General features: G+C 36.4%; 2 protein-coding genes across 2 annotated transcripts; both read right to left on the bottom strand.

Moving 5' to 3' along the window:
* Positions 1-2,028: 2,028 nt before the first annotated feature.
* Positions 2,029-7,009, bottom strand: LOC107766212 (serine hydroxymethyltransferase 7). Its single transcript, XM_016584962.2, has 5 exons — positions 6,628-7,009; positions 5,629-6,511; positions 4,288-4,693; positions 2,788-2,889; positions 2,029-2,699 (listed from the first exon to the last, which is right to left on the bottom strand). Exons 2-5 carry the CDS (start codon positions 6,508-6,510, stop codon positions 2,476-2,478), a joined length of 1,614 nt encoding a protein of 537 aa, XP_016440448.1. The 5' UTR covers position 6,511; positions 6,628-7,009; the 3' UTR covers positions 2,029-2,475.
* Positions 7,010-7,132: 123 nt separating this feature from the next.
* Positions 7,133-10,003, bottom strand: LOC142164686 (uncharacterized). Its single transcript, XM_075223010.1, has 3 exons — positions 9,891-10,003; positions 7,980-8,350; positions 7,133-7,898 (listed from the first exon to the last, which is right to left on the bottom strand). The coding sequence occupies exons 2-3, from the start codon at positions 8,340-8,342 to the stop codon at positions 7,308-7,310; spliced, it is 954 nt and encodes a 317-aa protein (XP_075079111.1). The 5' UTR covers positions 8,343-8,350; positions 9,891-10,003; the 3' UTR covers positions 7,133-7,307.
* Between the last annotated feature and the right edge of the window lie 1,731 nt (positions 10,004-11,734).

Here is an 11,734-nt window from a genome sequence, read left to right as displayed (position 1 = left end):
CACCAATCCGCTCGAATCTAGTCATAAGTTACTTAATCACATTAATAATTACTAAATGAATCATCCCCAATGCATGAAAATAGATTTTTCAAGGTTTTTCCCAAAAAGGTCAAAAATACCCCCGGACCCACGTGGTCGAAACTCGAGGTTCGGACCAAAACCCGGTTACTCATTCCCCCATAAATCCAAATATATGATTTGTTTTTAAATCGGACCCCAAATTGAGGTCCAACTTCTCAATTTGTAGAAAACCTAAATTCTACCCAAAACACTCAATTTTCCCCATGAAAATCTTTGATTTGAAGTTGAAATTATGTTAAAAGATGTTAAGGAATAAAGAAATTAAGTTAGAAATCACTTACCAATCGTTTTGGGGAAGAAAAGTTGTTGGGAAAATCGCCTCTTAGGTTTTGGGTTTTTGAAAAGTGAAAAATGACTGAGATTTTCCGAACTTGTATACCTTTCTGAGGACCTGGCGCGGACCGCACAAAAATGTGTTGCGGCCGCACCGAGTGGGAGAAAAATTGGGGCTTCTCTGAACCCTTCCAGCGCGGACCGCACTATTTTGGTGCGCGGCCGCGCTGGTTAACCTAAAACCCTAGCCCTCAGACTCAGCCACGCGGACCGCACAAAAATGCATCGCGGCCACGCTGGTGTCTGCAACACCTGAACCTGCATTTTCTTAAGTCCAAGACCTCCCGGGCCCCATTCAAAACTCACCCGAGCCCTCGGGGCTCCAAACCAAACATGCACACAACCTTAAAAACATCTTACGGACTTACTCGTGCGATCAAATCGCCAAAATAACATCATATACATAGGATCAAGCCTCAAACACATGATTTTCTTTCTTCAACTTTCATAACTCAAATTCTCCATTAAGTCCGAAACACGTCATATGACGTCCGTTTTTAGCCAAACTTTACAGATAGTGCTTAACACATATTTAAGACTTGTACCGGGCGTCGGAACCAAAATACGAGCTCGATACCTATATTTTCTAACTCCTTTTAATTTCAAATTTTCATATCAAATTTCAGAAAATAATTTCTTTCAAAACTTCATTTCTCGGGCTTGGGACCTCGGAATTTGATTCCGGGCACACGCCCAAGTCCCATATTTTCCTACGGACCTTCTGGGACCGTTGAATCACAGGCCCGGGTCCGTTTACCCAAAATGTTGACCGAAGTCAACATTATGCATATTAATACCAAAATTCATCAAATTTTTCACAAAATCCACATATTCTAACATAAAAACTTTCCGGCTACGCGCCCGAACTGCGCATGCAAATCGAGGCGACTAAAAGCGAGGTTTTCAAGGCCTCGGGAGCACGGAATAGGGAAGAATTACGGTGATGTCCCCTTGGGTCGTCACAATAAATATGAATGTTTATATAATATCAAGGGCATAATAGACTTTTAAGTAAAAATGTGACTTTTGTGATAACTAGAGTAAAGTAAAATGATTTTTGTGTAACAAAAGAAAGAAAAGTGATTTTTGTGTAATAAACTTAAAGTTGAATGATTTTTACATAATCAAAAAAAGAAAAGTAATTTTTGGGTAACAAACACAAAAGTTCAATGACCATGGATAAAATTATCTCTTATTTTTATTAATACAAATATATTCTTTAAGTATATTTTCGTTTTAAACAAATTTATTCTCATTGATAAGGGGTACTCATGCATTGTGCGTGCCCAGAAATTAGTTAAAGTGAAAATTGGAATTATGCTTCCTCCCCACATAGTGATAACTAATTTTAAGATAATGTCAAAGAACGATGCTTTTTAAATTCTTTGTTATCGCATCAGAATCTAATTTTCTTTTCCAATTAGAAATGTCTAATTCACGTTAACCTATACCTTTCAGAACCTGATTAAGAATGTCAAACCAGCAAATTCTTCAGCTGTTAACAGCCCAAAGAAAATCTAAAGGAAAATTTTACAATACCCAACTTTGACTTCCCGTTTTCACGAGCAATTCAGGATTTTCATTCAAAGAAGTCAGCAAACATAAACGGCATAGTTGTCCTGTACATTCCACTTTGTAACCTCTTATATATAATAGAGAAAATAACAGAATACGTACTTCTTCAACCCAACCATAATAATTACTGTATAACACCATAGGTACAAAGAAAGAATAATGAACGAAATAGGACACTATGGCCATAACAAATAAAAGTGAAAATCTTGTCTGAGGTAAACTATTTCATAAACCCAAATCTCCGCCTAAATAATTACAAGTGCGGCCAGGTTCAGGCCTTCAATTAACCTCTAATTTCAGTAGTCATGTCAACTGACAATGGCATATCTTTAGTTAATCAAGGATGGCGGTGTGGAAAAGGCTCTCCAGTGTTGACATCATAGTAGTCCAAGAAGATTGCTTGGACAAGAATTGAGCGCACTTCTCCCAAGAAAAGGTTAGCGTCAAACACAAGAATGTGGTCTTCTGCAAGAATTACCCCTCCAACTATACTTCGAATCCAGGCATTTCAAACAGCGAAGCAAAATTTTCAACACGTGTCCGTAGCTCAATAATGTCATTGTTGTTCTCAAGGCCCTTCAAGAAAGCCTTTGCCAGCTTTCCGTGTCCTTTCTGTACTGAATTAGCAATCTGTGCTGCTCTAAGAAGGAAATCTGCTATCATCTCAAAATCATTCTCCAGGCAGCCTCTTGATGTCATAGCAGGGGTCCCTGCACCCGAAGAAACAAAAGAATATATATAAAGGGCTTCTCAACTCCTGAAAGTTGATAAATGAAACTCAGCATCGAAACAACTTACCTATCCTCACACCTCCTGGGGTCATACTCCCATTATCATCAAAGATCATCACTTTGTTGACAGTGATGTGACACAACTCACAGACCTTTTCGAAATTCTTACCTACACAAATATAGTAGTATAAAGACCAATATACCATCAAAAAAATGGCAGCAATTCAGCAACTGCAATTGTAATTCCATGACAGCAACTCCCAGAATCAAGAAGACAAGAGATTGCAGATTGCAGGAAGTGAGTTCATCATCATGCAAGTGAGCTAAGCCCATTAAGCAATTATTTTAGAAGTGCAAAGTTACACCAAAATTAATACCTTAGTTTAAGCTACCTATTTGTTAGAAATCAAATGTCCAGTATAACCATAAATAATGCGCTCAAACTAAACACATGCCAGTATAACTAAAATAAGGCTAGTTTACTACATTGATCGTCACCATCCTTTACATATATAATTACCATCTCAAGTACAAGCAATTACCGGTACCAACTTCCAAGTATATTCTGTTGAAACATAAAACTAGAAACTTAAAACTAGAAGCCTAGCCAAACAATCAAATATGTTGAACTCTATGTTCTGTATCTAGTTCAAGCAGTAGTAAAATGCACAAAAGCTAATCTATGGACCCCACATGTTTCTCCAGTAAATATTAAGCAAAAAACATTTTACATTGTTTTCTTCACAATTGAATCAAGTCAACCCACCGCACTCCATCTTAGATGACATAATAAACGAAAAAGCAGTCATATTCTTCTAGGCATCAAGGCCACAAAGGTAAGAAGTGGCAGGTTTGCTGCCTATCAACAATATTGGATGCCATCAGCAGTCGTCCCATATAACTTATTCTCTTCCAACTTAACTTAAGGAAGAGATAACTACTAAATTACAGAGATTTATCATCAACGGCATTTGCATGAGAATGCCTCCAGTGTTTCAGTTCTCATTAGCAGCAAGGAAGTTAGGTTTTTAGAGAAACCTAAAGACGAGGCAAACTACAATGTTCCCAACGTTGGACAACCATGATACCAGGATAGTAGAAAATAGTAATTATGCCACCACAGTAGTGAGAAGTCGATTCAGAAATGTTGTGAAACAAATTGATACCAGGATCATCGGAAAAACACCAACTCTTCAAAAAAAAAAAAAAAAAAAAAAAAAAAAGAATGACCTAGTCTGATGATTGACCGCACTAGTATGAATATGAAAATAAGAGAGTAATCGCTCAACCTAGTGAACGACTTAGACTGGACTCCAACCCAAACAATACTTGTGACATTCACTTCTTTTTTTTCCTACAGCCATATCTTCCATGCACTATCCCTTTCCTCAGATTTGAAATAACGAAGAGGTAAAAAATGAATACGCTGGCAACCACAAAAAGAACATGTATCAAATAGTAACATTTGACGCATCAGTTTCACTAGACACAGGTCCAATAATTTAACCAAATGAAATAACAACCGTACTTCAGGCAAGTGGAGGTAATTCAGGAAAAGATATTCAACCTGTTAACCCAAGATTTCTCAGATCCCACAATATCATGTTATTGTCTGTCCCTCCAGTAACCAGCCTACAGTTTCTTCTCAATAAAGCAGCTGCTAACGCCTGAGCATTTCTCTTTGCTTGTTGCATATATGCCTTGTATTCAGGACTAGCCACTTGTTTCAATGCCACTGCTAGGGCAGCAATATGGTTATTGTGTGTCCCACCCTGAAGAGCAGGAAAAACGGCAAAGTTTATCTTCTCCTCAAAATCATATTTATCACTGCCATCACCTTGATTCAAAAGCATGCCTCTCTTCCTTGGCTTTGAACCTTTCCTGTAGAAGATAATACCTCCCCTAGGGCCTCGGAGACTCTTATGGGTTGTTGAAGTAACAATGTCACAATAGTCAAAGGGACTCAAACACTCCTGCAGAGACAGTACTATGCATCAGATTTAACAGAACACCTGATCATCAATGTAAGGAAAGGAACCAATGGGAAATCAAGAGTAGTAACACAAAGACGAAGAGAGATTCCTCACAACAGATTTACTCAGGGCAGCAAAAAGCACACAGATACTTGAGTACATATTTACTACACCAGGAAGAAAAGTAGACTTTATCAGGTTATATCTGCAGTAAATTTCTTTTAGTCTGCAACATCGTTACCTAAAAATACTCCACCTATGATGTCTTGATCTTTTATCTAACAAACGGAACCAAACATTAAATCAAGTTTAAAAAATCCCAAGCAAATGAACTCATCACCAAGTTCAGTCACAAGCAAATATTTAACCATTTGTTACACTAACAATCTCGAGCCAAGACGAAGCATATACATAAAGAGAAGATGCATAACAATTGCAAGTTATCAAAATAGATTAAAAATACAATGGTGTAGCTATTCCATTGCTTTCCGGAAAGAGCATAAATGGTTCCTTAAGTAGCACGGATTTGTACTTTACAATCGGAAATGTTCTTTAGACAAATTCAGCAGGTAACAAAATGGCACTATAATCATGGCAGTATAACCACAAAGCAGATTTAGGTACTGTGTGAAATCAGAAAATTGGCATGCTATTAAAGGGATGCAAAATAAGGTACTAAACCTACAAGGTTTAAGTAAGGAGCGATTTGCTGTCAGTAAAGTGTAGTTATTCAGCCTAAGAAATCACCTTGAACATCCAAAACTAATGCAAAAAGCACAACACATATTACTTGATGGGTTCTTTCTGCTAGCCAGCAAGAGATCAGAGTGAACACTAAACTGGTTAATAAAAGCGAGTAAACTGATGCACGTGCTAAGCTGGGTAAAGGGGCCAAAATAAATCAAATAACCAACAGGACTAAAAGAAAAAATTACCTTTGCGGCAACAAGGCCACTAATCTGTGCCATGTCACACATTAAAACTGCTCCACATTTATCAGCAATTTGTCTAAACTTTGCATAATCCCATTCTCGGGGATAGGAACTTCCCCCACATATAAGAATCTTGGGCCGGAAATCAAGAGCCCTTTCTTCAAGCTTATCAAAATCTACATACCCAGTTTGGGGGTCAACCTTATAAGATAAACTCTCAAAGAAGATTGAAGCTCCTGAAACTTTCCTCCCATTGGGCAAATAGTATCCATGGCTCGTGTTTCCACCAGATGGTGTATCCAAACCCATAATCCGATCACCAGGGTGTAATAAACCAGTATAAACAGCAAAATTAGCTGAGGTGCAGGAATATGGCTGCACATTCACACCCCAATTCTCTGGATCAAGTCCAAAAGCAGCCAATGCACGCTTACAACATAGCGTCTCGATTTCATCTATATACTGATTGCCACCATAATACCTTGCCCCTGGCATTCCTTCGGAGTACTTGTTCGTTAAATGGCTACCTAATGCCTCCATTACTGCCTTGCCCACGAAATTCTCGGAAGCAATTAATTCAATCCCTTTGTGTTGCCGTTGCTTCTCCTTCTCCATTATCTCATACAAATCAGGATCAGCTACACTTAGGCCCTGATTGCCCCATGCTCTAACAGCATTTCTTCGCGATTCAAGCCCTGGCGTCGAACTGATCTCTCTCTTCCTCTTTAAACACATCGAATGCCCTAAAATGCGGAACTCTTGGACATCCCTCTCCTCATCCGAATGGGAAGAGTCACGAACGCGAGGATTGAGCCGAAAGGTGATCGACTCATGAGAAACAAACCCTAGAGACAGATTGCTCGATTGCGACGGAGTAATATCCATCCTAATCCAAGAAACGACCAAAAACAGATGAAATTGAGATTCTCCCTTTGTTGCTCCAATTCCAAAAAAAATTAAAAAAATTCAACTTATATTCAATTTTAATGGATAGTAGCTCACCGTGGAAGAGTGCAAACAGAAGTGTGCTTGGAAATGAATTCAACAGCAGTGACAAGAACAGAAACAGCGACCGGAGCAGTCAGAGTTGGAAGGACGACGGTGGAGGTGCATGGAAGAGGGTGCGGTGAAGGTGTACCTGATCGTAGCCGGAGCTTCCATAAAAAGGGAGGCACAAAACCTAGGAGAAGATAAATATTGAATATCGATTTTGTTTCTTTGTTACGTTACTAACGTTGTACTTTTATGCTTGATATATATGGAGAAAGAAGGGAATGAAGGGAATTGAAGAAGAAGGGGAAGATTCAAGGGGGATGTACCTGGACGTATTTGAACTGTGACATACTTGTGTACTTAATTTTAAGGAAACCAACTCCACGTGGTGGCTTTGCGCTCGACGACCCTCTTGTGTACTTTTGTATTTACTTATAGATATATGTTTCTTAGCGGTACAATCGAACAAGGTTTTGCCACGCTATATCAACATAGATTCCTGTAGACGCTATACCAAGTACACATCATTCAAAATTTAGATCGTAAATAATATTTCCTAGTAACAAGCAATTGTATATAATCCAAAACTTGAGTGCATGATATAATATCTTCTAATAACGAAGCATTCCACTTCATTATAAAATTCTTAATAGTTATAATAATATAAATATAAATAATATTAATCTAACTTAATTGTCAACCGACATCATGGTCAACAAAATAATTTTGTGGTCTTCCCATGGACATCCAATTAACGTGCGGCACAAGTCTGCATGTTGGCAAAGAAATATATAAGCCTTTGGGACCAAACGCGGTTCCAAATTCATCTCCTTCACCATCTGCCATATCTCACTCTCTAGAATTGGTGGCATAGTTGATAAGCGATTTATGGCATTGGCCAAATTATCCATCCCACCTCTCAACATATCAGTCATACCTTTAAGATGATCTTGTTTTTGATTTTTATTCTTATTAGAAATTGGTGCCTCTGAATATGCATTCAATGTAGGCGTTTTGGGAGTTGTTTGCTCTTGCTCGTCTTGCCCATCTTTCTCAGTGTTTTCCAAAGAGGCAACATTCATAGAAATTAATTCATCTACCTCATCAATGGTCAATGAAGCAGTACTTGATCTTCTCGAATTATTGTGAGCACTTCTTTTCAACATGTCTGATCCAGTTTCGGCATGCTTTCCAGTAGCCCTATCTTTTCCATATAGCACTATTAGTTTATCATAATTTCTAATTGGCTTGTTCCTCAATTCAGCAGCTTCAGGCTTAGCCTACATATAAAAAGTATAACATATATTAATTAATAAAGAAAACATGAAAAATAAGAACAAAACTAATAAATATAAATTTACCTGAATTAATTGATCCCATACTTCAGATTCAGCATTCCATGTATTTGTATTGGGATCCCATGCAAACCCACTCATCCCATTTTGAAACATGTCATAGCACTTTCCAAATTGTCTTTTAATTAATCTCATTCGATTGTGAACTCTCTCTTTGTTAATAATTTTATCAGGAAATTTTGATTGTAGCTCATTCACTATATTATCCAGGGCGTGTGAAGTGAAGGTTCCACCAACTCTGTTACCAAGTATATGCTGATGATGAAATGCATCAATTAAGGCGTCGTCCATAGCATTTGACCAAACACAAACAGAATTGTTATCTAAAACATTTATATCGCTTGAGGATGACTTTGACCTTTTCGGCATATTGGCAACTACATAATTAAGATGAATCAAAAAAATTTAGATTCAATAAAATTAAATTACACATAAATACTCATAAAAGTTATAAAATAAAGAAAACTGCAATACATTTGGTCTATACTTCAAAAATAACTTATAGAAATTACTTAGCACAGAATCAATCAAATAGTCACGAAAATATTCATTTGAGTTTTACTTCCTAGAAAATTAAGCAAGGTAGTCAAGCCACATGTCCGTTGCTATGTGATCTCGAATCAACTTTGTGGAACTTTACTTCCTAGAATATTTAGGTGCTTCACTTTGTGGAACTTTAACACGTATGTGTGTTCCATCAATTGCACCAATACAATCCTGACATTATGTTCATGATTTAAAATGCAAGCAATCTTGGCATTAGTTAAAACTTAAATAAAAATTATAATTGTGTTCACCTTAAAGTATGGGTAGAATCTCTGACTGCTGGCAATTTCAGAAGGAACTTGGAAGCCATCGGGTTGTGTAATAAATTTTTCATATAACCCCAAGATAGCTCTCAAGACAGTATGAAAATGACGACTGACTGATTCACCAGATCGACGAAAGAAGAAAGCTAGTTCACGATTTGTCACATTATGCGCTAACAGGTAAAGTGTTTTTGCAACTTGTTCCTCAACGGTAGTTCGAAGTGTTGGTCTAAGACCACCCTCTCTACCTAATATCTCACATAGACCGATAAAGGCTGGAGGGGTCATTCTCAAGATATTATGACAGAGTTCAGTTGAGAATAAATAACTCATTAATTCACTTCTGACTCGTTCTCCTTCAATTCGTAAATCATGTGTGATCGTACGTCGATCATTTTCAATTTCACATGCATAATTCCAAAACCAGATAACAACTAAGCAAGCAACATATGCGGCTAAAGAGCTCAACTGTCGTGATATTTGACTATTATTTTGATTATTCCGATCATCCATCTATAATAAAATTGAATGAGATCATCGTCAATAAATTAAGTTAGAAAATAAAATATTTGAAATGATAGCAGATCCAAGATGCTAGACCTTAGCCATACTTAAAATACTAGTTTTCAGTATATATGTCTCTAATGTGAAGAATAAGAAGTGATGGACAAATCTTCACTGAATACATGCTATATATATATATATATATATATATATATATATATATATAACAGATAGTTGACCTTAGCCATGAATTTAGTTAGGCAAATCATATTACCAGATTACACTTCAAGTTTTTCCCAGAACCAAACTATAGTTTAACCATATACTCAAGTCATGCAACAAAAAATCTCCATAACTAGATGTTAAAGTTGCAACACAAAATGCGATATCGACACGTAGACCTTAAGCTATAACTTATTACTCGGTGAATCATATTAGCAAATCATATTACTCATCAAATATTTACATCATGCAAATAAAAATCTTCAAAATAATCATACATAGTTTCAACATAGTAGGAGATGAACTACTCAAACAGCCGAATCTAGTTACAATAAGAACTGAAACACATGATAACTAACCAAAAAAAAGGAGAGAAAAGTACCTGTATTTTGTATCTTGAAAACAAGCCCAGAAACCTAATCAAGGAAAAAAGTTAACAATTATTAGCAATAAAAAAAGTAGAACAATGGAAGAACCATAAGAAACAAAAGCGGCAGATCTAACCAAATTCTTACGGGAGACTGAACGAAGACAGTAGGTTTAGGTTGGACTTGGAGTTAAAATAATAAAATAAGGAAAAGAGTAAAGTAGGATTAATAAGTAATAAATAAGGGTATAGTTGGAAAGAAAAATACGTAACGATCCGACCACACCAAATCGGTCGTTACGTAAAATGGCTCTTTTCGTTGTTACGTAACAATGGATTTAATAATACAATACAACGGATTTTAAATAACAATCAAAACAAACATTGTAATTATAATAACGATACGATACGATACAACGGGTAACAATCATCCAAACAAGGGGTTAAATGATGGAATTTTTCTATAAAAGTGTTTTTTTTCCTTTTCTTTTGCTGTGAGAATAGCACAGCTGTCAAAACGGAGACCAGCCCCAGCCCGACTTTAGTGGGTTATAAAATTCAAATGTCAGATTCAATACAATCCCTCAATTTTTTGGTGGAAAAAGGAAAATTTTATTTCAACTAAGTACACTGCAATCCTTCAATTTCAAATATTTTTCAAAATGCTAATTCAGCAGAATATCAAAGCGATTTTTACGTACATATACACTATTGGAAAACTTTATTATCCTCCCTACTCAAGTTTTACTTCAATTACCTGTTATATACAAAATTACCAATTATATACATTTTTAGGATTTAAGAATATTAATCAATTCTTACAATCACTTTAACGTACAAATCCCACTCCCCCCAACGTTTCTCTCTCCACATCTCATCCTCCCCCCTTCTCCCCCACGTATCTTGCACAAGAGAGCAGCAATTCCACCATTGACAACCATTAAAAAGCTTTAAAGCTTTGAATTCGAATTTGGGTTTTCAAAAAATATTATTTGTTTGAATTGGGTGTTGTTGCAAAGAATTGGGATCCTCTCTACGTCTCTCTCTATCTCTCGATCCCTAATATCTGTTACACCTCACAATATTATGTCCTGCAGTATTATATTACGACAATGTTATGCTCTGCAGTAATATGTTACGATGATGTCACCCTCTGCAGTAATATATTACGATGATGTTACGTCCTGCAGTAATAAGTTACGACAGTGTTGTACCCAACAGTATTATATTACAGTAATGTTACGCCTCGTAGTAATAAGTTACGACGATGTTGCACACTGCGGTAATGTTTGTTGAATTTATCATAAGATAATTGACATCAGTCCAAGGAAAAGATTATTTGGTGATTAGGATTATAAGTGATGAGTAAATTCGTGAAGGTAAGAGGGTAAGTAAAATTGAAGAAAACGAATTTTGTCGAAGTTTGGCATTTTGGGATAAAATACGGCCCGAGCTAAAATACCCGGTATTTATGGACTAGTGTCATACAAGGTACTACATGACCATAAGGTGTACAAGATATATTAAAAGAGAATAGTATTTAATTAAGTTGAAACAATTTTTAAATTATGTGGGTACTTGATTAATTACCGGGTAATAAAATATTACCCAATTAACTAATAAGTGGGTAAAAATTAATAATTCTCATCCTTAAACGTGGCAGTTAGCCACTTCATAAAGAAATGACTAAGGGTCTTCCTTGATTAGGTGTCATACCCTTGCCAATTTAAAGAATTTTCTATACAAACATATAATGAGAAGTTGAGACATTTGCATGCTCGTGAGTTCCAAGAATTTCATTTTCAAGAATATTACAATCAGAATATATATTAAATCATTCCTATACTTAGAACTTAGTC

The sequence above is a fragment of the Nicotiana tabacum genome, chromosome 10 (genome assembly GCF_000715075.1).
Source record: "Nicotiana tabacum cultivar K326 chromosome 10, ASM71507v2, whole genome shotgun sequence".
Taxonomy (NCBI): domain Eukaryota; kingdom Viridiplantae; phylum Streptophyta; class Magnoliopsida; order Solanales; family Solanaceae; genus Nicotiana; species Nicotiana tabacum.
The sequence above is the reverse complement of the archived record's forward strand: the minus strand, read 5'-3'. Positions and strand labels throughout refer to the sequence as shown.

Coding starts and splice junctions, on each gene's coding strand:
- LOC142164686 (XM_075223010.1), bottom strand. CDS start 8,342: ATGCCGAAAAGGTCAAAGTCATCCTCAAGCGATATAAATGTTTTAGAT. Junction 7,899..7,979: donor TATGGGATCAATTAATTCAG/GTAAATTTATAT, acceptor TTTTATATGTAG/GCTAAGCCTGAAGCTGCTGA.
- LOC107766212 (XM_016584962.2), bottom strand. CDS start 6,510: ATGGATATTACTCCGTCGCAATCGAGCAATCTGTCTCTAGGGTTTGTT. Junction 4,694..5,628: donor GTGGCCTTGTTGCCGCAAAG/GTAATTTTTTCT, acceptor CTGTCTCTGCAG/GAGTGTTTGAGTCCCTTTGA. Junction 2,700..2,787: donor CCCAGGAGGTGTGAGGATAG/GTAAGTTGTTTC, acceptor CTTCGGGTGCAG/GGACCCCTGCTATGACATCA.